This window comes from Cygnus atratus, chromosome 3 (assembly GCF_013377495.2).
Source record: "Cygnus atratus isolate AKBS03 ecotype Queensland, Australia chromosome 3, CAtr_DNAZoo_HiC_assembly, whole genome shotgun sequence".
NCBI classification, from domain to species: Eukaryota; Metazoa; Chordata; class Aves; order Anseriformes; family Anatidae; genus Cygnus; species Cygnus atratus.
Window position 1 is genome coordinate 24941823 of NC_066364.1, and position 25635 is coordinate 24967457.

At 37.4% G+C, this 25635-nt stretch overlaps 1 protein-coding gene across 1 annotated transcript in view; it reads left to right on the forward strand.

Moving 5' to 3' along the window:
* Nucleotides 1-25262, forward strand: part of AGPAT5 (1-acylglycerol-3-phosphate O-acyltransferase 5) — a 60773-nt gene extending 35511 nt beyond the window's left edge. Inside the window, exons 6-8 of the mRNA XM_035543089.2 lie at nt 6705-6866; nt 20871-20994; nt 22701-25262. Coding sequence (XP_035398982.1) covers nt 6705-6866; nt 20871-20994; nt 22701-22926 — 512 coding nt within the window. The 3' untranslated portion in view covers nt 22927-25262. The remainder of the gene's footprint in view (nt 1-6704; nt 6867-20870; nt 20995-22700) is intronic.
* The last annotated feature ends 373 nt before the right edge of the window (nt 25263-25635 follow it).

Sequence of the window (25635 nt, forward strand, 5' to 3'; positions counted from 1 at the left end):
CTATGAATAGGATGAAAGGATATCAAACAGCAAAAGAATATAAAGGTGATTGAGGCCCCCCTTGAAAGAGAGGTAACTTTTTAAAAATACTGATTATACTTCATGTTACAGTTTATTCTTGTCTTAAGACTTGGGTTCTACACAAAATATTGACTCCTTGCAAAAGCAAATGGATTTCTTCTTTCTGAAACACCAGCAAATCAAACACACACAGTCTGGGAGTGAAGAAATTGAGACAATGCTATAAAACATGGAGAAACTTCTAGGGAAGGAATAGTAAGCCTATAGTAAGACTATACTTGCTTACTATTTTTAGAAGGAAGTAAAGGTATTGTACAATAAAAAATAAAATCCATGATCTAGTATTGCAGATTTCTCATTAACTACCATGCCAAGTTCTTGTTGAATGTACTGCCAGTTTTGTGATTTTTTTAAAACCAAGGAATGCCAAAACACATCTATAAAGATGATGAAATTAGGGCATTTATGTTGCTGATTTTCACAATGGAGACTGACATGTGCAAACATGCAGTAATTGTTTTCAGTGAGATGTAGAAAGTTGCTTACTGCTGGGGGTACTGATTATGTGGTAATAAATGAAGACTGTTGTCATCTGAGGGTAATGCTAGTACTCTCAGAAACTGAAGATTATTTATTCTAAATGTTTTACAAGTGGTTGAAAATTCTAATCAAATCAGATTTTCACCCAGAATAGAACAGGCAGCATTTTAAACTGAAAATATATTTATTTCATTGTACTGGGGAAGGAAAAATGTGCTCCTTGAATTTTAGAAACAAAAATTACCCCTTAAAACTAAGTTGTTTGGGATTAATGCAGGAGCTGCTCATAAAACAAATTAAATCCTGTGGAGTTGAGAAATTTATTCCAGCATTTAATTTTGTTGTCCAAATTCTAATATTTGCTGGGGTTTCACAGCCGCAGCAAACCACATAAGCAATGTTGCCAGAATCTCTGATGAAAACATCTGTCAGGTTTTCACATTTCTGTCAAGTAAATGAAACCCTGCACTTCCAATCCAATGGAGTCAGTGCCATGGGGGTGGGTTTGAACATGATGATCCTTCTTGTCCTCTCATGATGGGAAATAGGTAACCATGTGAGATGATTCCTTGAGTGATTGCTGCTAGGATGCTCTCTGTTTTCCTGTTTTTCTACATGGTTGGTTACTCAGGTTTCCAATGGGATATCTCCTAAGATTCTCATAATCAAAGGAAATGTTTCTCTCTGTAATGTACTGAATAACTAAAAATGTGAAGGCATGTTTTACCTCTTGTCTCCTGAGCCTTCCAGCTTCCACTACTTAAGCATACAGTTAGTAATTGTGGAGTTTGCTTTAGTTTTTCCACTGTAATTAGTCAGCTAACATGATCAATTGTCATCTTCAAAATCTGTTGGGATCATTCAGTTGGCATATAATGGTGACCCTTGATATAGTAGAGACTATATCGAGAGGCTGGTCAGCTGTTTTAGGCATCTTAAAAGTGTGTTGGTTCTTCCACACTAACCAATGGGCTTGAGTTTTGAAGTCTGGGGAATTTAAATTTGTGGGTGGCACTTTTATTTTTGTAGGGATTTAAGTTTAATCTTGTTGTAATGTTAGAAATGGTATTTATTTATTTATTTCAAACCGTAAATCTTCCAAGGCATATTACTGGTTCTGGACTACAGAACAAAATTTCTACACAACCCATAAAATACATGATTTTTTTTTCCTGTACCAGCTTCTGGTATAAAATTTATTTCATTTATATGCTCCCACAATATGTATGTCTAGATTGCTAATAATTTTATAGGAGTTAGACCTTTGTAATGTTCTAAACAATGACAAATTTCTTAGGTTTTGTAGAATATGAACTTTATCCAAATGTTAAGGAAATGGTATTTTAAGGATTTGAAAATGAATAAGAATAATCCAAAGCCCTCCTACTCCTAGTGTTGCTAACTTCTGAAAAGTCAAAGAGAACATGATAGGAAGCTTGGAGAGTTTAACTTGACTTGCTGTTGCTGAATGTAGACAAAACAATCTTCCCAAGTGAAAGGCATTTATGAAATTTCGTGTTAATGTTTGATTTCTAACAAAGGTCATTTAATCAAGCAAATATTTCAGGTATTCATTTATCGTCTCCCTGGGTTTTATGCATAAAAGTGGCAAATGTAAACATTTTTTAATGCTAAGCTTATCTTGCCTAGTATCATGCTTTCTACTAAGATGTTTGTGCGTGCAGGATATGCTTATCTCAAAATTGCTTTTACAGGTCATGTGAAAAAGAGGTATTTCAACGGAGCTAATCGAAAATGTTTCCCTTTAGATCTTGGCATTGGTTTTAAATTGTATTTTAAAGCAGTCTGAAGTATTTAATATCCAGAATGTTATTTGAAACTTTCTTTAGAAAATATCTTTTGTTAATATTTTTTCCACACGCTTTGATGTAAGCAAGCTTGGCATAAAAGTGAAATGTGGAAAGGAGAGTAACATCTTTTAAAAAGTCATGTGTGGGGGTGGACCTTGAGTAGCATTTGAGAGCCATACCCTTGGATTTCTGTTATGAAAAGTTGCCCTTAGAAAATTAAGTTTAGGAAAGAAAGAAGCTATCTTATATTCTTAAAAACTTCTTTCTGGATACACCCATTATGGAAGAAGGTGTCCTGAAGCGTGGTTTCTCCTGTGTTGTGCTGTGGGATGGTTGTGCACAACTATCCTGGCTGGGGACCTGTGGCCAAGTACGATGTTGTGTACTGGTTGGGTAGCGGATCATGCCTGAGAATACTGGAAACTTGAACCTTGCTACTGTGTACCTAACTTTTCAGTGGGGGGGTGGGAAGATGCTGTGTTTTGGAAGTGTTTTTTTATGTGAGCACATTTCTTCTGCAGCTTTCTTGGCAGAGTTCCTTAAAATCTATTCCATGAGAGAGGGCGTATGGGAAGCTAGAGATACCGGCAGCTTGGGAGAGGAAGCTCCCACACGAAGACTGAGCACTCCACCATATGTAATTTTATACGTCTCTCTGGACCCTGGTTTCAGTAACTAAGCCACTGAGGTCACTCCAGTAGGCTGGTAGGAACATAGTGTTAGGTGAGTGTGTAGGACACCCCAAATAACTGCAAAGCTTTCAGTCTAATACTACCCCTGTGTACACACATGAATGCACAAAAGGAAAAAAGGAAAGAAAGACTGAGATGGTATTAAGCTTAACCCACTGTTTTTCACCCTGCTTTCAGTTTTTGTCTTACCATCAAGTAACATAGTGTCATAGGGGGAAAAAGAGACCTCTCAGATTAATCTGACAATCACTTTTAGAGAGAATATAACTTTTGTTGATTAAATGTGGCAGTGCTCATGCAATACACAGGGTATTTATAATTTAGAGCTGGTTGTTGTTTTTCTTTTTCTTGATTGTTTTCATTTCAAATGAGGTATGTGCACATGTCAGGGATAAAAAGATGACTAATGGCGGAGTCTGAAAATGTAGGTGGCCTGCTTGCACTGACCAGCTCTATGAGCTTTTGGCTTGGATGAAGGAAAAAGCAAGAGGAATCTTCTCCATAGAATTGTACTCAGCTATTACATGTAACTTTACCCTGAGAGGTTAGATAAATGGTGTTTTGTTTTTTTGCTGTCGTTGTTCTTTTCTGTTTGCATGAAGGATTCAGTTCTGGAGATGTTAATGATTTGTCTCCTTATACTTCCCAAATTAAAACCTTACTTTCTTTCGTTCAGAAAGTCTGCAACAAAGCTGAAGTAATTTTGCATCTTGTTGTAGTCTAGTTAATGGTTGCCAGTTGAGGTACCATTGCTCACGCTATTTCTTTGGATTTTCGTATTATTTTAATGATTTCACACTTGCTATAGTTCTCTCGCAAATCTGCATCAAGTTATTACATTTTTGGGTATTTTATGTCTGTTAGTCATTTAAAAATCAGCTAACATAGAAGAGCAAAGCTATAGCATTTTAAGGTAGAGTATTACTTTATTAGACATTTAGTTTGTTTTCTTTGGCATTTAAAATAAAATCTCATGATCTCAAATACTTCGACAGAGTTCTAACTTAGTATTGCACAACATTAAAAACAGTTTAAGCACAGTGTGTTTTGTGAATTGGATGCAGGCCGCTTGCCAAGGTAACTATACTGTAACTACTTGGGCTTAAATTCTGTTATGTTGATTTTAGCAAAGATCATCAAGTAATTGCAAGAATGTGCGCTTAATGCTTTTATAAAACAGATATTTTAAAAGGATGTGTTGAACTCCTGTTGTTGCTGCATGTTTGTCATACACTGGAGCTGTACTAAATAATGGATTATGGACTTTCTTCATTGGTTTTAGATAGATACATACTTTTTTCGAATCTAAACCTTCAAGAATTCCCTTGTAGCACGTAACGTAAGGGGGGCTTGTTTTATAATTGTACTTCACATATTGTCACTGACCATCTTCACCACAAAAACTCTCTATGAATTAATTCAAAAAAACGCAGCACTGGATAGCCTTCGACGTGTGTTTTAATTTGTCTAGAGGATTCAGTTCCCATTAAAGCCTGATTTCTCCTTTCTTTCCCCACAGTACTAGTATGGCTAGGGGGAAGATGAGTTGGGCAGGAAAGGAATGACAGTGTTTTTTGGATAAAATGAATGTGTTGTGGGATTTGGATCAGTAAGAGTTGTGTTAGGTAGAATGACCATTGCTAACACAACACTAGAATATTCAGTGCTTCATTTACTGAGTAAACGTTTGGAAACATAACATAATTAGCTGTTTGATGTGACAGTTCACAAGCTAAAAAAACAGTACAACCATGTTATGCTTCAAAATATTTACACAATCCACACAACATTTTGCATAGGTAGTTATCCCCGTTGCTGGTAAAGCTTAGAATGGTGACTTCAGAAAGAGTGCTAGCAAAAAACCTTTTATCTCTCTGTTTGAACAAAGACTTTCTTAGCAAATACTAAGAAATCAAGATAACGATTTATACTGAAAATTTCAACTATAAGAATCTTAGAGCTGTTTAGAAACCAGCATTATTTTAAAGTGTTCAGTAGATACTTACATAATTTTAGATCAGAGTACACTTTACCCAACAAGAAAGGAAGAGAAGTTCAGTACAAAATCAGGACATACTATATTGCCTCTTGTGTTGATTTTCCAAGTGGCAGTATGTCTAAAGCAATACCACAGTATTTTGGTTTAGAAAAATAGTCCATGTATCAGGAACCAATAGCACCAATGGGTGGATCTTTAAAACATACTGAAGAGTAAAACTATGAATGATAAGGCTAGAAAGCAATAATCGCAATCATATTCTGATACTTCTCTTTGAGAAAAATACACATCTTATAGCAAAATAGTGATTTTTTATTTTTTTTTGTATGATATGCCTTTTTAAGAAGCACTTTCAAATAAATGTGGAATAGCTGTGTTGAGATCACAGAAAGGTTTGGGGTTTTTTGTTTTTGTTTTGAAATTCATTGTATATTAAAACTTTGGAAATTGAATAAAGTTTATACTTTCAAACTCTCTGTGCTTGTGTATTCTAAAGTGCTTTCAGTGGAAGCAATCAGCTGAAGCAAACATTGAAATGAAATACCATTGTGAGGGCCTGCAGATTGCTGTTAAACTTGACAGTTTTATGTCCATGGTCTGGATGGTTAAGATCAGCAGTGGATTTCTGTGACTATGGTTTTGTTAATAGCTGAGTCAGTTTAAAAGCTTGTTGGCAGGGAAACAGAGAAGGTTTCTTCCATGCTATTGACTTTGTGCTGTGTTTTCCCTCTGCCCTGCTTAGTTTTCTGTTAGGATGGTGAGTTGAGTCAGCTGGTGGGAGGGTGGTGCCAGAGCAATACGAGGTTAGCAGCTGGCACAAGCATGCACGAAAGAGTAGTAGTCAAATGGCTGCAAGGATAAAGTGAAATTGGTCAGCATCAAGTCATTGCAATTGGCTAAAGCTGTCTTGAGTCTAACTGCTTTCTGTCATCCTTCCTCAAAGAGAGGACCGTCACTATGTGCCACTAGAAAGAGGAAAGTGAGAGCTGGGAAAAAAAAATCTAAAATAGAAAATAACAAATGTATTGAAATATCTGATAGCGTGGTAGCTTTGGAGAAATGTTGCATCTTGTTTCAGCATGTGTAGTTTAAAACTGTTGTTTTATTACTGTGGGACAGTATTAGGATTCAGTATGTTGATGGAATTGGTTTGTCCATTGGAAGTGAAATGCTGGATGAACATTAGGAATGTTTAAAGATATCTGTGCTTATGCCTCATTTACCAAACCTCTTTCTGAGACAGGCTATCAGGAGGTGATGTTCTGTGTTTGATAATTCTCAGTTAATTTTTTTTTCTCAGTTGGACAAACATAAACGATGAGGAGAAATGCTTTTTCAGCACATATGAGCCATGTTAAAACTATCACTACTTTTAGAGTAGCAGCTGTACTGAGGACTCTTCTGTTGAGCAGCCTGTCTGTCATTAATGTCCTGTAAGATTTGTTTCATCTTCTACATTCATTCAGTAGAACAAATGCAATGTGCACACATGCTCTCTCTCAACTGAGAACTGGAGATTAAAAATAATCCTTTTGTGACTTTGAGTGGGGGTGCCAAGGTTTGTTGGCATGATGTTCCTTTTGTGAGTGTAGCCCAAATTACTTTCAAACACTGTAATATTTTTTTTCCTTTTTTCCCTAGGACTTGCTATATTAAAGCATGTGCTAACACCACGCGTGAAGGCAACTCATGTAGCCATCGACACAATGAAGGACTATCTGGATGCAGTTTATGATGTGACTGTAGCATATGAAGGTACCGTGGACCACAAAGGGCAAAGAAAACTGGCACCATCTATGACAGGTGAGTTGATTTATGTTAGACATGCTGCAGACATGTGCTTGTTGATAAAAAAAAAAAAAAAACACCTCAGGTGCTTTGCAGTGCTCGGAAGATAATCTCCACAGTGCTCCAGCCATCTTACCGCTCCTTGGTAGGGCACTGTTGACTAGTGACTCGGCTTTATAATACCTACCCACAAGATCTACTGCTCCTTCTCTTCCCTACTCCTCATAGAGAATATTTTTATGGTCAAATTCTGTCTGCAGGTAGTCTTTGGAGTTCAAATGATCTTGAATCCATAGGCAGCAGGTGGTGTTCACCTTTGTGTTTCTTCTAGCACTGGCATTTGGCCTGATTGTAAATTCTCTCTTTCTCCCTGCTTTGCTACATGTGTGCAAATGTGATATAATTGCTGAAATGCATATATTTTAAAGGGAACATATGTAGTAATATATTTTATTTGTAATTTTTCAAGTTGCTGAATATGCCCAGCAATTTGATAAACACTCAAAGCATTTTATGCAAGTGAGCTTTACTTGCTGTAGTACTTTAACCACTTACAGCACCTTAAGAGACTGAGGAAAATTAGTTGTACATACCTTCAGTTAACTCACCAAAAAGTTAAGTTCTGGAGTATCTGATAGGGAAAACTGGGACAGAAGGCTTTGGGGTTTGATGGGTTTTTGTGTTTGGTGGTGGGTTGTTGCTGTTTTTTGTTGTCATTGTTTTTTTTAAATAATTCAGTTACCTGCACCATCACTGGAGGGCCAAATAGCATCTTTCATTCCGTTTGTAGTTGATGGATCACTCAACCATATATCTGCACAGCTGTCTGTTGCTAGCTGGCTCACAATGATACTTTCAAATCTTTTGCACTACTGATACCAAGGGGAAAATATGCCACATTAGTTCACCCTTGTGGGCAAGGGCTCAGTGTTGTCTGAGGGGCTTGCAGGTAACTTCATAGCTAACTTCCCACTCTTCAGCTGGTCCAGTTACTGTTGTGGGTCTGGGACTTAATTCCTTCTGCTAAAAATAGTTGCTAGTTTCCATGTCACTTCATTGGCGGATATAACTTCTTGAGGTGGTGTAAAGTTCATATGAACTCCGTCCAGATGCTTGTTCCTTAGATGTTCTGGAATTGTCTGTTTTTACATTTTCACCCTATTTAAAATTCTGAATAGGTGAGAAATATAACTATTAACACCATGTATTAACACTTGTGCTATTCTGTTAGTTCTTAGGATAGTTTTATGGTTAAGTATTGAAAGTGCTTTTTATGATTTAACATGTTTTCTTTTAGACATTTTTTTTATCATAGTTTTGCAAATTTTACGATTTAAAGTTCATGACTTTTTTTTCAAAATACCTTATGACCCTATTACAGACTCCCTAGAAGACTGACAGCCTTACTCTTTTCCTGTCACCCAAGATTTCATTTAAAACAAATAGAATTATTTCCCCTTTTTCCCTGCAGCATATCTTGTTTCGTGACTTGATTATTAGGCAGTTTCAACCACTTTCATGCTGGACTTTTCACTGCCCAATGGTTAATTAAGCTATTAAAATATCATTACTTATTGATAAAATGGCAAATGTTCAAATTCTTTACGAGCCCTCTTCACCTATTGAATTTTTGCATGAAAAATAGAATGAAATTGCATGAAAAATGAATTCAGTTTGCATGGAACATGGTATAATTATGTAAACGGAACTAACAAACTGATTTTCCCTGTTGGCTGCTTCTTGTGTCTGGTGTCAAGTGGTAATTAGATGGTTTTGGGGTGACCACTCCACATCCAGCCTTCTCAGGACTCCACAGCAGGACTGCACATCCCTCATGGGTGTATCAGCCTCGCTGGTAGGGCTGGGATAATTACCGTCTCAGACTTTGGTAACAGTAAAGCTAGTAAAGCAGAATGAAGTGAAGCCAACCAGTTGTTATCCATTACAGAGTAGATAAATGAAATATCCATCCAGAACATTCCAAGTTATTGTGGCAGTCAAATGTATTCCATATAATATAAATTATGTAGATTAAGTACACTTTATAAATTACAGAGCGGAACATAGTTGTCATTCCTTTAGACCCTCCAGACACAAAATAGAGGAAAAAATAATTTATGTTCTCAAAACTCAAGATCACTTCAATATTTGTTCTGCAACAGCCCAACAATTGGTCTGTCTACGAATATACTACAATAACAGGAATTGATTGTTACACATTTAAGATTATTTATCATTTTTGCTCTGTACAGTACTACGACGAGGTGTAAAATGCCTCTCTCGTGTGCAATTCATATGAACATTTCATATATGTGTCAGTGCTGAATGAAAATTTTGTTTTTCGTGCTCATCAGAACAAAATGGTAGTATGATCATGGGGATTTTTAAAAGATAAGGTTGACGTGTCTTTTTCAGCCTAGCAACTCTGATTGAAATTTATTGCATGGAAAACAAACTTCTGATAAACTCAGCTTTACTTGAGGACTCTGTTTTCCATAGTATGACATTTCCCATGTAAATGATGTCTGAATTCCACACAATGTGTTTCTTGACATGCATTTTGCTTTCAGTTCAGTAAATGTCAATTCCTCAGAAGAGCCAGTGCCACTTCTGGAAAAAAAATAAACAAAACAAACAACACCAACAACAAAGCTACATACTTTTCCAGGGATTGGCTCTTGGCTGCTGTCTTCAGTAGTAAACAGAGCAGGTTAAAAGGAACATTTTAGTGCCTGTAAGTTGTACTATCATGCTCTATCACGGAAATAGTGTTAATAAGCTGAACTGAAAAGAAAATCGGAGGAAAAAATAATTGCATTTTAAATTTTGTAATGTGGAACTCTTAGTTTAAATAGCTTGTCTTAGAAAAAAAATATTTTTTTTACTCCAGAAAGCTTCGATATCATAATATTTACTTGTCCAATGGGACCGAAACAAAACGTTATATACTAGCAACTGGGAAGACAACATTCACCATCCTTTCTGCATTAGTGCTTGGAGCAGTGAATGCCAGGAACATTTGATAGCATGCTGCCTTTTAAAACAGGCAAATTGTTATAGTATATTCTTTCAGATGTGTTGAATTTTTTGTCAATATTTATTCATTTCATATTTAGTTGACACTTTCCAACTGGAAATTCTGTTTTAGAAGACATCAGATTTAATTAGTGGTTGTAGACAGGGATGTTGCTTTTTTTTAGTGCTTCACTTTCAATTGTAGCTAATGGTTGCATTTGTGTTTTGTTTTGCTTTTTCCTACCATTTATCTATCATTCATTCCTTTTCTTTCCAACAAGTTTGGATCTTGGTACGTTTCCAGTGGAAGTTTGTCCCACACATGGCAGCCTTTCCGAAGAATAACACTTTCCCACAGATTTCTTCCCTCTCTTAGTGCCGAAGATGGTTTGTCCAGTTCATTAATGACAGACCATGATGGACCACTTAGGGAAGACCACGCTACAAGACTGCATTAATTTGCAATCATTAGAATAAGATCCATATAATCATATGAGCACTTAAGCACTATTAAGATGCAATTTAGGTTTAAATGCTGAAAGTACAATTTAGAAGAAAAAAGGAGGGGGAGAAACACTTGTGCTGGATTTGTTGATAATATTTTACTATACTATCACTAAATAAAATACTATCATTCTTTTTTTGGGGGGAAAAAAGAAAGAACCTGATTTTCCTTCTCCAAATGAATGTGCTGAGTGTTCACATCCAGCTTTGCCTGGTGTTAAGGGGTAGGTCTCACGGGACGTGGGAACTGTTGTCATTCTTGCACCTGAAAGAGTATTATGTACACATTTACATCTTTATTATTCTGCCCGAAGCCTGGAGGTTTTACCATAAGCAGATGGTATTTATCTGGCCTTTGTAGAAGAAAGCATGTGTGAAATAGCAGCATGTGACAATGATAAACATTGAATAAAAATAGCAAGTACATGTAGACTCCGTCTTAAAGAAGTCAGAGGAATTCCTGAGAATTATTGACTCTGCTGTATATCAATTCCAGAACAAACACTTTGAAAGCGCGTGTATGTGTGTGCATTTCTGAAAATCAGTACATCACTTTGATCGGTATAATTTGAGGAGGTCAAACTGGTCTAACTTCCCTGGGGGAAATTACGCTTTTCCAAGTGCCTGTACTTTTGTTAGAACCCAGTTAGACGCTGAAGTACAGAACAATAGCAAAGAAACTGGAGCAATAGAAACCAGTCTTTGTCTGGACTTCGGCCCAAATTTGATCATATCTATTGTCTTTCAATATCCACAGAATGATAACAAGCACGTGGTTATAGAAGTGTTGAAAGAATTGAAAACAAAAATTTTAATGATAAACAATAATAGGAATATAAACCAGTCAAAAGTAAGATTTATAGCAATGAACTGACTAATCTGTTCAGATCTCTGCTAGCTGTCATCTTATTGCACGAAGAAATATTGAAAATTAAATGGTAATTACTTTAGAGCAATTGAAAGGACGTAAATTACAACTGAGGCTGGACATCAGTGTTGGTGAAATTTGTGTCAAGTATTAGATGGCTTTTTAACGTTTATAGTAAATTTCATGTCATGAACTTGTCATACTGCATCTGTTCAAACAAAAACTGTGTTTCATATTTCATAATGTAATTTTTCCATTGAAATATTTGGAGCAATTTTGATAATAACCGGCAACATAGTTCTAGTGATATTCTATCTTACAATCTTGCTTTAAAGGAAAACCCTGGTTTTATTTAGTATTAAGTATTAAAATACGACACATTTTAATACAATGATTTCACCTGGTGCCATAAGGAAAGTAAATGATCAATCAGTTCTAAACTGAATGCATTTTCACTTGTCTTCCATAGGACTAGGACTAGGACTTTAGAACCCTTGTCATTTCCTATTAAAAGTAGTTTGAGTAGCATGAAAGCCTGTCTGTTAATTTTGGGATGATTTATTTGAAGTGACACCTTGAGCACAGATTTGCATTTGTGCATTGATACTCTGCAGATAAGGGCTGTCTTGGTGTCTTGGTAGATGAGAAGTCTTTTACTACTGTAACAGTTACATTGGAGTTCTGTTTGAGAATAATGACATTTCACCAAACAACAGCATCATTTTATGGGAGTACGGGCCTTGCTGCAGGTCTTTATAGGACTCCAAAAACCAGAGGAAAGTCCAACTGAGCATGAGTGCCAGAATGACTAGCACCTCTGTTTATTTACCTACCTCAAAACAAGAATAGAAAGGGATTTGGAGTCTCTGGAGCCATTTCCTGTCTCCAACAACAACCCAACTTAGATGCCTGAGGAGGTTTTTTAAGAATAAGACAAGCATAAACGATACTTTATCTCCCCAAATGACAATCACTTGTGGATGCTGCTTCTGTGTGTTACTAGCAGCCCCTGAATGGGAGTAGTAACCCCTTCAGTGTCCCTGGGAGCCCAAGGAGTTTGTTCATCTGATCATAAACTAGGACCTTGTACGTCTCCATTATTTTCAGGCAGCTCCTGCTGATTGTAGGTATCTGTAGCTTCCCTTTGGGAATGTGTAATCAGAAGACACACAGGCATCTTCTAACTTTCGATCCACAAAGAGGATTTTGAAAGTATTTACACTGCAGATTTATAGAACTGTGCTGCGCCATGGGCTTCATGCACATGTGCAAGGAAGCGTTCAGCTGCCCAGGCAGCATTTATGTACAACAGCTTGAGGAACTCCTGCTCTTTATACAGAAGTGTATTTAAACCCTGAGGATAACAAAAACAACTTTAACTTCTTCACACTGTCAGGTTTGGCCAGAAATATGTTGCTGCTTGGAGAGCCTGTGTTTATTCGTGCTTTTTTGTATGTGCCTCAGAGTCCTTTTTTTCTACAATGTTTGTGGTACTGTTCCCTGTTTATCAAAACAGACTATCTGAAGAAAAGGGAAAAACATCAATACTAACAGTACTGGCATAGTTCCTAACAGATCCTGTTTATTTGCTAGAGATCATTGTTTTGAACTGTTCCAATCCTTGTATCTTTTCTTGCTTGTGTGTGTGTCAAAACTGTTTTTTCCATTTCTGAAACTTCAAAAATGTTCCAAGGAAGATGCAAATATCCATACAGTGAGCCTCATAAATCTCCTTCTTTCCAGTTACCATCTGTGGAACCCTTTAGATGTTATCCACAGACCTAATCTGATCCAGACTCTGTTGCTGGCAGCCTATTGATCAAAACTTTCATACTTTTGTAGGAAACGTCCTGCTAATTTGGCCAACATACAGTATTCACAAATCATTATGGAGCAGCACAAAGGCCAGAGTGCATCTGTTAGAATAACAGATTAAAACCACTCAAAGATTATTTCACTGAACTATGATATGCAAGGACTATGGGTCTTCATCAGACACCATCTTGTGTCAGCAGGATGGAGTACAGTGACACTCTACTGCTCACCAGTGCTAGTACCTGTACAGAAAACTATAGGCACCATTTTCTAATCGTAATTTTTAAAGGTTCTTTAGATCCGATGTCTTTACGAAGGTAGAGAAGTATGGTTATTTACAGTTGAAACTGCAGGATTTGTTGAGATACAGTTCTTACCTGCCATCTTCAAGATCTTTGGTCTATTTTTTCAAGTTTTCTTATCTTTCTCTCTGCTTCCCTTCTCCAAAATGAAAATTCAGCCTTTTCAATGTCTCCTTGTTTTGAATGCTGGTGCTTTTTATCCTTAAATGTTTTAGTTGTCCCTTTCTGCAGTAGCCTTCTCTAATTTCACCACATCCTCCTTGAGATACAGAGACCAAAATTGCAAACAGCATTTAAAAAGTGGATTCAATCTTTTTATGTAGCTGCAAAGTGACACTTTTGCCCTGCTCTCAGTGTCCTTGCTGATGCTGCCCAGTATTTGGGGGAATCTGAGGCATCTGCTACTCAATTGAGAGGATAGTTTCAGAGAATGGTCACTGACCTCCCAAATTGTAACCACCAAGTCCAAGCTAAGCATCATGTAATCAGAGTTTCAATTATTTTCCCCCGTACTTATTTAGGCTGAGGCTCAGCTGCTGCGTTTTTGCCCCATTTGCTCAGTTTGGAGGTCTTTTAGGTGTTCCTCACCACCAACCTGGCATTTGACTGCCCGAAAGAGTTTAAGATCTTCTGAAAAACATCTAAAAAAATGGAGATTTCACTGTTTGCCCCTTCTTCAGCTCATTGGTCATGATGAGGAATAAAACCAATCCTAGCACCAGCCTCTGGAGAACTCCAGTTGCTGGTTTTTCCGTCCTGAAAAGTGATCATTAAGTACCTCCATTTGCTTCCTCTCCTTTAAGCAGCTTTCGGTCTATAAAACATCATTTTCCCTAATCCCATGGCAGCTTAATTTCTCTAATAGCCTTCAGTGTGGAACCCTGACAGAGGCTTTATGAAAATTCAAATATATCATGTCCACTGAATCCCCTTTATCCGCTTGCTCCTTGACACTGTGGTAGAAAGCCAGCAAATTGGTGAGACAGGATTTCCCTTTGCAGAAACCATGCCAAATCTTTTCCAACAGACTGTGATTATCTCTGTGCTTAGTGATCTTATTATAGACTGCTATCTTACCCAGGGATGTAAGACTCTTCAGTTTGTATTTCCCAGCATCATCTCTAAAGCCCTCATTTGCAGAAGGGAAACCCCCCATTTTTCTGGCACAGTGGCTGTTTGCGCTGATAGGTTACACATCTTTGCTTTTAAATTCCACATTTGAGAGCTTTTGGATGAATGCTGTCTGATTTTAGTGTCTTCCTGACATCTAACTTGTTTATTTAGTCTAATAATTTCTGTGTGTTTACTTATTGATCTAGTTCCTTTGAGCAGTGTGGTACAAAGAATGCAGTGGGCATAGGAATCAAACAATTTCAGCAAGAAAGGCAAGTCTAAACAGGTATTTGAGCTTCTCTTACATGGTCTTATACGTTACCCTGAGTGCTGCTCTTCACACCTTTGTCATCCAGCAGTCCCACTAGTGCCTTAGCTGGTTTACTGCTTTTGATGTATTCAAAAAGTACAATTATTAGAGCATCCTTTGGATTTTTAAAGTTCTTTTTCAATTCTCTTAATTTTATATTTGCATTTGACATGAGCTGATTTATGGTTTTCCTTTTCTGGACAAGCTTTCTATTTCTCCAACAGAAGGTAGGAATATAGCAGTAGCATCCTAAATTTTCCCATTCAACCATGCATGTGGGTTTCAGACCACTTTTTTCTTTGTTTGTTTTGCACATGTTTTATGTGGGTTTCTAAGTTTTGCTGGGGTTTGGTATTTCATTTTTTTTTAACAGTCTCTAGGCTGCCTTCCTTTCAACTGTTATTTCTGTTGTGTTTTGCCACTTTTCTTTTTCTGCCTCCTATTTTCCCCCCCAACTATACAGTTCCTTTAATTATGTATGTGTGTTCTACATTTATTTAGACTCTCTACAATGCTGAACTTAATTGTACTGTCTTTGCAGACCACTTTTCACTAATACTGTGCACAACTCAAGCCCACATCAGGAATGGCATCTTTTCTTGGTGGGTTCTGCAAGTAATTGTTACAGGAAAAAAAAATATTTTCTTTTCTCTTTCTCTCTTTTCCCCTCTGCACTTCATCCTGATGGAGCATTGGTACAATTCAATCAAGGCAGCTGGAATCTCACACTCCTGCTGGCAGCCCTGAAATTGCAGCGCTCAGTCTGGCTTAACACTTTCTCAACACTATTATCAAGCTTATCATCCATCACTATTATAGAGCTTATCATCTTTTTAATAAGATGACCTCGACATAATTTAATATATCTAATAAGTATTTTATTGGAGGATACACAGTAATTTAATTTTGCTTGTCTGCTTGTACTGTCTTTATACTATTACTCTTTATATAGTCCTTCACACATACTGCCATGCCCTCGCCTGTGCATCATGCTATGTCATGCCAGTAAATCTGGTAGCTTGTTAACATTGTGTGCTCCTTCAAGGTCACTGGGATACCTGCTTCACAGGAATAGTCTCTTGAGGACAAGAATTCTTGTCCTCCTGTCTTCATGTTTAGGCTTCTTGTGTTGGTGTAAAGACACTTCTGAGTTTTGCTCTCACACTGAATTTTAGTTGCATCCACCTCATCTTATGTCAGCCTAAATGGTTGCTTTTCTTGACCTTTTACTTTTCCCAGCTCCTATCTGAAGTATCTCAGACCTTTTCGATTGTCATTGCCACCACCCTGGCTTAATTAAGATTCAGGGGCATCCTATTTTTCTTGTTTCTAAAGGTCCTCCAGCTCCTAACATGCTTACTCCCTCTGCTGCGATCAGAGGCTCTGATCTCTGCTCACATCTCAGCCTCGCACGCGGGACTGCCGGTACTTCTGGGAGTGCTCTTCTCCACAGCCCAGGCTTGTCTCCCAATTTGAAGCCTGAATTTATCCTGCACAGCATCTCCTCCATGCTTCCCTCCATCAGCAGCACCAGCAGGTGTGGGTGCTGCCAGCTCCTTCCCTGGTCCCCCAGGTTAACCTGGCTGAGCAGACTTCACTCTGCCCTCAGTGTTTGCTTTCCCGTCTAGTGCTGTTTTGTTCCACCACTGCTTTATTTTGTCATAGCAGGCAGGGAAATAGTTTTGTGGCAGCTCAACTTGAGGTGATGGAAAGCATGGAGCTGAGAAACAATGCAGCACTTAAATTTGTGTTTGTTTTGCCAATTGGTTGTTAATTTGGTGTACAAAATAAATGAAAACAGAGAGATGGGATTTCTTTCTTTAAGGGAAAGATAATTTACAAACTGCTTTGGTAGCTTAATGTTTAGGTCCAGACTAGATGCTTTCTTCACTTCTTAAATTTCCAATTCAGAGAAGAATATGTCTTTGCTGTCATGTTTTTTCTTGTAAAACCATATGCAACACAACACACAGTGTTTTGTTACTGAAGGAGGTGCATCGTTATGTGTTTGAAATATTAGTTCCTTAGAGTAAAAATACATGATTCAGATTTCAGTTTCCTGTGATACCACTTTCACCTTATTGCAAACATTACTAAAGTCCATTAAAATAGGAGAGAATTGGGGCCTGTTTAGGTGGACATGACCATGTCGGGCTTCAGTTTGCCCTTTCTTAATTTTGGAGGACTTTGGCAATAATTATGAAGCAATAAAAGAGTCAATGTGGGAGGATGAAATCTGAGCTACTTTAGTGCTGTCATATTTAAAGTGCCTGTAAAAATAGACTTCAATAGTACTTGAAGACTGGAATGTCTGAGTGCAACATCACTGTCAAGACAAATGAATTAGGGTGGTGGAATGAACTGTGATATCATTAAGGGAAAGGTGTTGTAAAGTCATTTATATATTCCTTCTCAGTAGCAGGTATGTTTATGTTTTGGAGCTTCTCTCTTTCCCTCACCTTCCCTGGTAATGCTGATAATTGAAAAAAAAATGAATTAATTGGCTTTTGAAGGTGAAGACTTTCAAACTGACAGAATTTTGTAGAAGTCCCAGCAAGCAAAATGTGGCATGCAAAATATTTGTTGGCAATTAAAAAACTCTGGGAATCTCATTGCTTTTCTGGAGGCTGTTGCATCCCTTTCATTAATCCTAATTCTGCATTGATTCCTTCAGTCCTGGGTTAGTGTGTATTCTGTCCCACAGGAGGAGGGCTGGAAATCCACGGTTTAAGGACAAAAACGCACTTTTTTATTTTGAATTCTTTCCTTCTGCTGTGATTGGTCATTAAAAGCATGATAAACATTCTGCACTTGGATCCATTATATAGCCAGATAATTTCCTAATAAAACTTTCTATCTCCCATATGAAAGTCAGTCCACTTGGCTCCCACACAAGTTGTTGGGGTTCATTTCGGCCAAATCATGGTTGGTTCTTGATTGACTAACACTGTCCCCAGTATGATGTTTGATTATAATGCATGATTTGCACTTGTGTTTTGTCTTTTGAAGGAAAATTCAGTCTTACTTGTTCCTGCTGTTAATTATAACAAATTCTGGCAAGTTCAGGGATCTGAAAAGCCTATCAGATGTTGGCCTTAAGGGCTAGTGTGTGTGAAGTTGGATGTAATTTGCACATAATAAATTGCTTCAATAAGATTTTGTTTCTTAGCTTAATTGCACAAGTCTTTTGGGAGTTAAGCTAATGTGAAATTAAGGGTCATGGGACCACCACAAACCTTTAGAGGCTGTGGTAATAAAATCCAGCTGTTTCTTCAAAAAAACCAACCACTCAATAAATTGTTCTTATCCACTGGTGTTCTTAAGCGATTGCAGTGACATTATGCATCTAAAAAAATGGGATTAGTTGCATTAGACCCTGAAATGAATTGGATAATTAAAGACTAGTCAGGTTCCCTGACTAGCTTGATTGAACGCATTACGACGTCATCTGCAGATGTACTGCATGTCCAGGTTTTGGATAAAATATGCCTCGAATCGATGGGTGAGAATATTGGTCCTCTTTGGGAAGCACCTCTAGCTGCAGATCACACAGTACTGAGTCTCAGTTGAAAGGCTGTGGAGAAAGGCATTGGGATTTACGTAAGTGGGAAGTTAAGAGGAGGTTTTAGGATCTTCGTGTAATTGGACTAAATTTAAACTGACTGAAGAAGACCAGCAAGTAGTAAGAATCAGGTTGTACTGGAATTTGGGAGTAGAAGAAAACAGCAACAAGGCTTAGGATTTTGTGGAAGGGTTTTTGCTTTCCAGGCAGGTTTGTAGAGCTGCTACATTTCAGACTTTTGTGGGGGAAGGTGTTCCTTTTGAAATTTCTATGCTTATTCCATTTTTGTTAACTTGAGCTTATTGCTTATAACGTACTTTGTTGCTATCTTTAACCAAATGTCAATAGTTTTTAAGAAGCATAACATTAGGTTTTAAAATATCACATGGCTATTAACAATCCTATTAGATTTTTGTTTGGTAATTTTCCTTAATAATTTATAACTGAGATTATAAATAACATCAAGAAAGAGCTGTTTGTTCCTGTACAGAACAACCTATTTGCTACAAAGCAAAAGAAACGTACACTATACAATGCACAGAACATTTTAAGTATATTCTAAAGCTAGGTCTGCAGCCACAGCTGAATATGCATAGCATAGATACTTTTTATTGTGCTACAAAAAAGACCGTATCATTTGGCTTCCAGGCATTTGTTTTCTATAATACAGTTTTGCATATTTTTAGAGTGCTTCACATAATAGGTAATACGACTCCAAAGAGGATTTATACATCAGTGAACATTTTAAGCGTTTAAGACATGGATAATATGTCCAACATTTTAAAATATTAATAGTATGCTTTTAGGTGCTCATAGAGTGAATGACCTTCATATGGTGGTTTCGGTAGTATCCTCAGAGAAAATCCCTTCTTGCCATTAAAAGCAAGAGGAAAAAGCTGTTTTCAGATACGTGAACTTTGATTTCATCCTGGTTAGGAAAAACATTGTGCATAAACCTGAGGACAGTAGTCTATACCTACCATCGTTTGGACTTCCAAATACGTCACTTGCCTGACATCTAATAGCTGTAGCTATTAAATGGCTTTGCCAAAAACTTCACGGAAAGTGGTGTATTTTGTGACTGTTGTGTTTGTTGTGCCATAGCTAAGAGGTGGACCTGGTTTTGGTTAGAGCTCTCACCCATTTCTTGACTTGGTGGTGCGTGGGCTGTGTTCTCTCTGTATGCTGAAGTGCAGTTCAGTGAGAGGCTCTCTCTGCCTGAGGACTAGACAGAGCTGCACAGAGCACCTTGCAAATTTCTGCAGCAGAATGCCCTAAGACTTTACTGATCCCGTTATCTCTTCTCCTTCCATCCCCCTTTACAAGGACACAAACACATTTGCATGAACATGCTTTTAAAATTCCTTAAGGCAATTTCTAGTGTATGATAAGGATTGCTTTTACAGCAACATCCTTAAAAATGGAATAATCCTGTAAAGAAGGAAAGCAAATGGGGAGACATCTGCTTTGGCGGACAATAGTAAAGATGTACATGCAGTGACAATTATTTTTCACAGTCATTCTTCCAGATACCCCTCACAGTTATGGGTCAAAGTCCACCGATGTGAAGATCCTAAAACCTCCTCTTAAGGAGGTACATCTGCACTGCTGTCCAAAAAAATGTCAACAACCTAAAGGGACCACCCAGTCTGCGTTACATTTGTTGCCCATCTGTATTGTTGGAATGCACTTCGGGTCCCTTTTCAAAATATGAAGGTTATCCAGATTTCCAAGTACTTCTGTACTCACATCATACATCTTTTTCTATTGGGGTGCTATTGTTAATACAATACCCCTTGCTACTGATAGATGCAAATAATTTTTAATAGGCAAATATTGGTGGGTTTTTCATGGGCAATATTTTTACCTCCTGTTACTCGTAAAATATCCCACAAAGTAATTGGCATAATGCTTGCTTGCTAAATTTTTCTAGGGAGAAATTGAAATGGGGAGAGGAGAATGCAACAGGGCTGTGTTTAGCTTTGTTGATTCTGTATGACAGAAGAAGAATGGAGGTATGCAAACTGGAAAGCAGCATTTTATTCTGAGTCTTTTGTCCTATTGCGTACTTTAATTATAAGTTATTACTTAAACTGAAGCCCACTTCCTCCTGGAGATGGTTTGGGAAATCACTGTTGCTTGGATTTTGTCATCCAGGAGCAAACATAATTTAGGTTTTAAAAAAGACAAGGAAAGAGGATTGCTAACTCTGATCAAAATTGCAGGCTGGATACCTTTCTCACAGAGAAGTTATGGCATCCCACACTGCAGAATGAGTTTTCATGCTGGGCTTTTTAGGACATTTTTCCATGCTGCACCTGATAGCAGGCCCTTTTTAACAGCATGTAGATCAGACAGCTTCTAAGTTGAGTGAAGTATTCAGGATCCAAACATAAAAATGGAAGGCTTTTGAAAACTGAAGTTAAACTTCCAAGACACAGCTGTGAGGTCAGACTTTCAGTTTATTTTAGATTAATAAATGCCATACAGTGTTTCTGTAACTCCGTCCTGTTGTTTTGCTCTCTTTCAGAGTTTCTTTGCAAGGAATGCCCAAGAGTTCACATTTTCATTGATCGAATTGAACTGAAGGACATTCCAGAAGAACAGATGTATATGAGAAGGTGGCTTCATGAACGTTTTGAAATAAAGGACAAGTGAGTAGCAATGTGCAGAACTTTCTGTTTCAAGAAGTTTGCGTTCTCCTTTTCCATTAATAGATACGCCTATGATTTCTGTGTTACCAGCAGTGCAAGCTATAGGGCTCTCGGAAGACAGGTGGTGTTGGTACTCCTGTGCATATTTTGTGTAATCCCTTTGTGATTAAAGCTTTTGCTGAGAAGGTTGGGATTCTGGGGTTTTAGGCCTTCCTTAGACTGAATAGCTGCAAAACCACGTTCTAGGCCAGACTCATCTGAATAGTTTCTATTTATATTCCTGAGTCTGAGTCATGTGCAGCCAGAAGCGTAAGATTCCCGAGGTAGACAAGCAAGCAAAAAGGAGTTTGGTTCTAGCCTAGTCATCAGTGTTAGGGTTATACCTACGAACCTTGGTTAGTCTTGGCCTAGTCTCTTTTGCCAGAATTGGTTATGCATCTTCTGTCAGAATGTATAAGAACTTCTGTAATCCATAGATTCCTACCTTCACCGTGGAGATCAGGTGAAGTACAAGTTTTATCTGTCCAAGCCACCTTTGAGTCATGGCAGAAGTGCCTGGCTCCCTCCAGCACCACCGGATAAGGTCACTAATGAGCACAGCAACAGGACCTAGGGAACGAAAGTGAAGATGTGCCTGAATGTGGGATTTAAGTATTTGTTTGAGAGATGATGGCTTAATTTGCCATGTCTGAAGTCCAGTTTAAGAGAACTGAATATGTTTACTTTCTAAATCCCTGACTGCATGGTATGAGTTAGAAATTTGACAGGTTTTTCAGGTATGTTCTGCTTTAAAATTGTTCTGGCATTCCATGGAAGCAAATAAATGGATGAGTTTGACCTGTGATCTTTGAATCTATGTAAAAGTTAACATGCCTATCTGTGAACATGGCACTATTAGTAAAGTGACTTACAAGTTTAGGATCAGTAGGTAATTTTTCTTTTATTCCCTTTTGAGAGGCGAGAAAGTACAAATTTCATTTCATAGACAAGGAACTGATACGTAAAATAAAAGGCTGTCCAGCATCCCAAAAGTAGTCTTCTAGTGAAGACCAGCAAAACTGAACCATGATCATCTATGTCTCATCATAGACTCCTGTTGACTGGTATACCCTTTCTGGGACCAAAGTAGTCTGTCATGCAAATTTAAAGCTGCTTAAACAAAAATCTAGAATTGTCAAATCCATTTATTACTGTTTATTAAAAATAGAAAAATTGCTATTAAACCTATGTTGTCACATTTTACTCTAGCGTGATTGACTTCCAAAATATTTTAAGTCTTGTGAGCCCTGGTTATTTATTAGCTAATTTCACCAAGATACTTTACCTCCTACTTCAGTTTCTATTGATTAACTGTATGATATTTTATCTTACAATATTGCCTGGTACTCTGGCCTTATTTGCTAAATCCTAAATGTGGAGGATAATTTTCAACCTTTATATCCAATGTTGAAATTATTCCCTAAGGAAAATCTGCTTATATTGCTCACAAGGGTTCAGATTGAGTACTCTGATGCATAATATCACTTTGAATGCATCATATTCTTAGAGCATGCTGATTGATTAACCTTGCTACAGATGAGCTGCTACTTACTGTTAAATTGTTTTTTAAATAACGTGATTAAAAGTAGTTATTGGATGAAATAAAGCTCTTTAAAACTTCTTACTCTAATGCGTAAATTTGACGATCTACTTTTCTCCACTTACAGGTTACTAATAGAGTTTTATGATGCGAAGGATTCTAAAAGAAGAAATAAGTTCCCTGGAAAAAGTGTTCATTCCAAACTAAGCCTCAAGAAAACTTTGCCATCCTTGCTGTTTTTAGGTGGCCTGACTGCTAGTATGCTTCTGACAGAATCTGGAAGGAAACTTTATGTAAAAACATGGATATATGGGACTTTAATTGGCTGCCTGTGGGTTAGCATTAAACCATAAGCAGATGTTAGTCTCCAATCAGTGGGATGTGCTGTCTTTTCTTGCACATTGCACCAAACTTTTTCCTGAATTTATAGTAAAAAAATAAAAAAGTGTAAATAAAGCCTTATTGATTGAACATTGGAAATAATAGAATTTGTGACTTAAGCCTCTGTGTGGTTGGTCTGGGGAAAATAAATCTAGTTTTTCAAATTTGCTACTGATTTTTGCTGGAATAATGGCAGATAAACTGAGTCATATGATAAATTGCTTTCCCCATGAACTAACATCCATCTCTATCTGCAGATTCGATGAAGTATGAGTTGTGCATAAGGGTGTCTTAAGTGGACCTGTGAATGTATTTACAGAGATTAATTTAGGTTATATATTTATTCCTCTGGTATTCATGTTGAATTTTCATTACTCTTTGGTGCATTGCAGCAGCCCAGTCGCATCTATCTCAGCTGTATCACAACTAAAGTCAAAACTTGTTTTTCCTTTGGAATTTTGCTTTTCAGTTTTAGCTAAATACTGTGTTCTTGAAAAAAAGGGACTAGTAAGCTGGCAAATCATGAGATGTTCCCTGAAGCAGAATCAAACGTTCCTGAGAACTACCATTCATGGGGAAGAAGCTCTGTTTATCTAGTGCATGATTTTTGATTATATTGCAGTATTAGCTGATTATTTTACATATGCAAAACATTAAATCTTACTGAGCAGATAGCTTATTTTGCGCCCCCTGTATTTGTGCATAAAAGGAATGTATGCAGTATACTGAAATGTTAAGTTTTTATTTTGCAGCCTAACCAGACTGTAGCCTACCTTGTGTCTGCATTGTCTGTAGCATGTCGGGAGTTTTGGCTGAGCTCACAGAACTGTAGCGTCCATGTGCCATAAGCAGCAGTGAACACTCAGAAGTTTCCTGTTACCTCACAATTTTCTGGAAGCAAACTGTGCCATTTGGGTAAAGCACAGTCTCACTACAGCTTCAGGAGTAGGGGTTATGGTAACGAGGAACCTTCAGGTAGCCCTGCAAAATCTGAAGCATGTGCCTTTTCCTACTAGTCTGATTTAGCCTGATGTTTCGTAATCTGGCTATCGTCTCAGTGTTGTAATATCACACACCACGTTTTCAAGCCATCCTAGGCGATGCAGACTTCGGGTGGATTGAAGTTACGGGGGTTGAAGTATAGGACTTGCACTAGTGTAGTAGCAAAAGAAATGCATATCTTTTCAGTATTTCACCTGCTTGAAAATATACTTTAAAAAGCAAAATCAACAAACCCTTACTACCAGAAAGTCTGTGATTCACATGGCTGATATTTTTGTTGGGGAAATGCCGTTTCCTGATATCAAGGGAATAGTCTATATGTACAGTGATGGGGTAGGAAAGAGGATGTATTTTAGCTTCTTCCATTAAGAAAATCAGACTCCCTGTATGAAAGAAATAGAGAATATTTTTATATCACACTTGCAAGCTTTAAATGTACATCTCTTTTTAGCTTCAGTATGATTTGTCTTGCATTAAAGCCCATCATGAATTAAAATATGTCTCTTAAAATTATAACAGTTTTTCAGATTCCATCATTGCCAATTAATTGGAGATACTGCTTTTTCTGTGGATTTTGTTGTGGTTTTTCTTATTAGAATAGTTCCACCTTAAAATCATTCGGTACAACTTTCAGGTTGCAGTTCTGTGTCCTTCCATAATGGATTTTGTCACTGGAGTTATTTATATCAGTGATTGATTCAGGATATGTTGATGAACTGTTTTAAAAACAATGACTGGGAACAATGTTGAAAAACAGTATTGTTATGAGGCTGTGAAACCAGAAAAAAAAGCCATTTTATGTAACAGCCAAATGTGCTCACATATAGTTCTTCCTATTCTCAGCTGACTGTTTCCAGTGGGTATAACCAGAAGGCAGTGTTTCTGTGTTAGTTTGATTTTGAATCATGGAATGAAATTTTACTCTGACATGATTACATTTCTTTGTAACAGCTAAGAATAACATTTAATTACACATCAAAAGTAAATGCAAACAGCTTAACTCATTTGTAGAAAAAGAAATGCTGTTTTGGAGAGCCTAATTACCACAAACTATTGGACCTCTCTTGCTGTTTAATTACCAGGAATATAGTTGACACAGTGCAACAAACAGGATGTTTATTTTGAATGTTATTCTCTATGTTACTCTTAATTTTTTTTCCTTGCAATTAATTTATAAATTTTTGAAACTGTAATTTGCTGATGTGTTTGGCGTTGGGAGTATCACATGCTATTTCTAAATATGCACTGATATTAACTTGAAATATTTCTTCATTAAAATAAGAAGAGCCAATGCTCATTCAACTTTTCTGTCGTGTCTACTTGTTCATTTTTTTTTTGTTCATTTTTTTTTCTGCATTTGTATGTTTGTAACTTGGGTTAACAGGAACTGTTCACAAAAGAAATGCTGTGTGTGTGGTTGTAGGTCCTTGATGGAAGGGTTCGTATGAGAAGGAGTCAATGAAAAGAAAACAACTTTGTCCTAAAATGTGTTAGAATCAATTTTTGCTTTAGGTTCTAACCCAACTAACATACAGCCAGCTGGACTGGAATAGCTTTTTCACCTGCACCAGTTGTTCCTTATTAATAATAGTTGTTAAGGTGCAGTACCACAGTGCTGAACAGGAATCCAGCAGGCTCTGCTGCAATAGGTCTTGTATAGATAACGCTGGCAGGCAGCA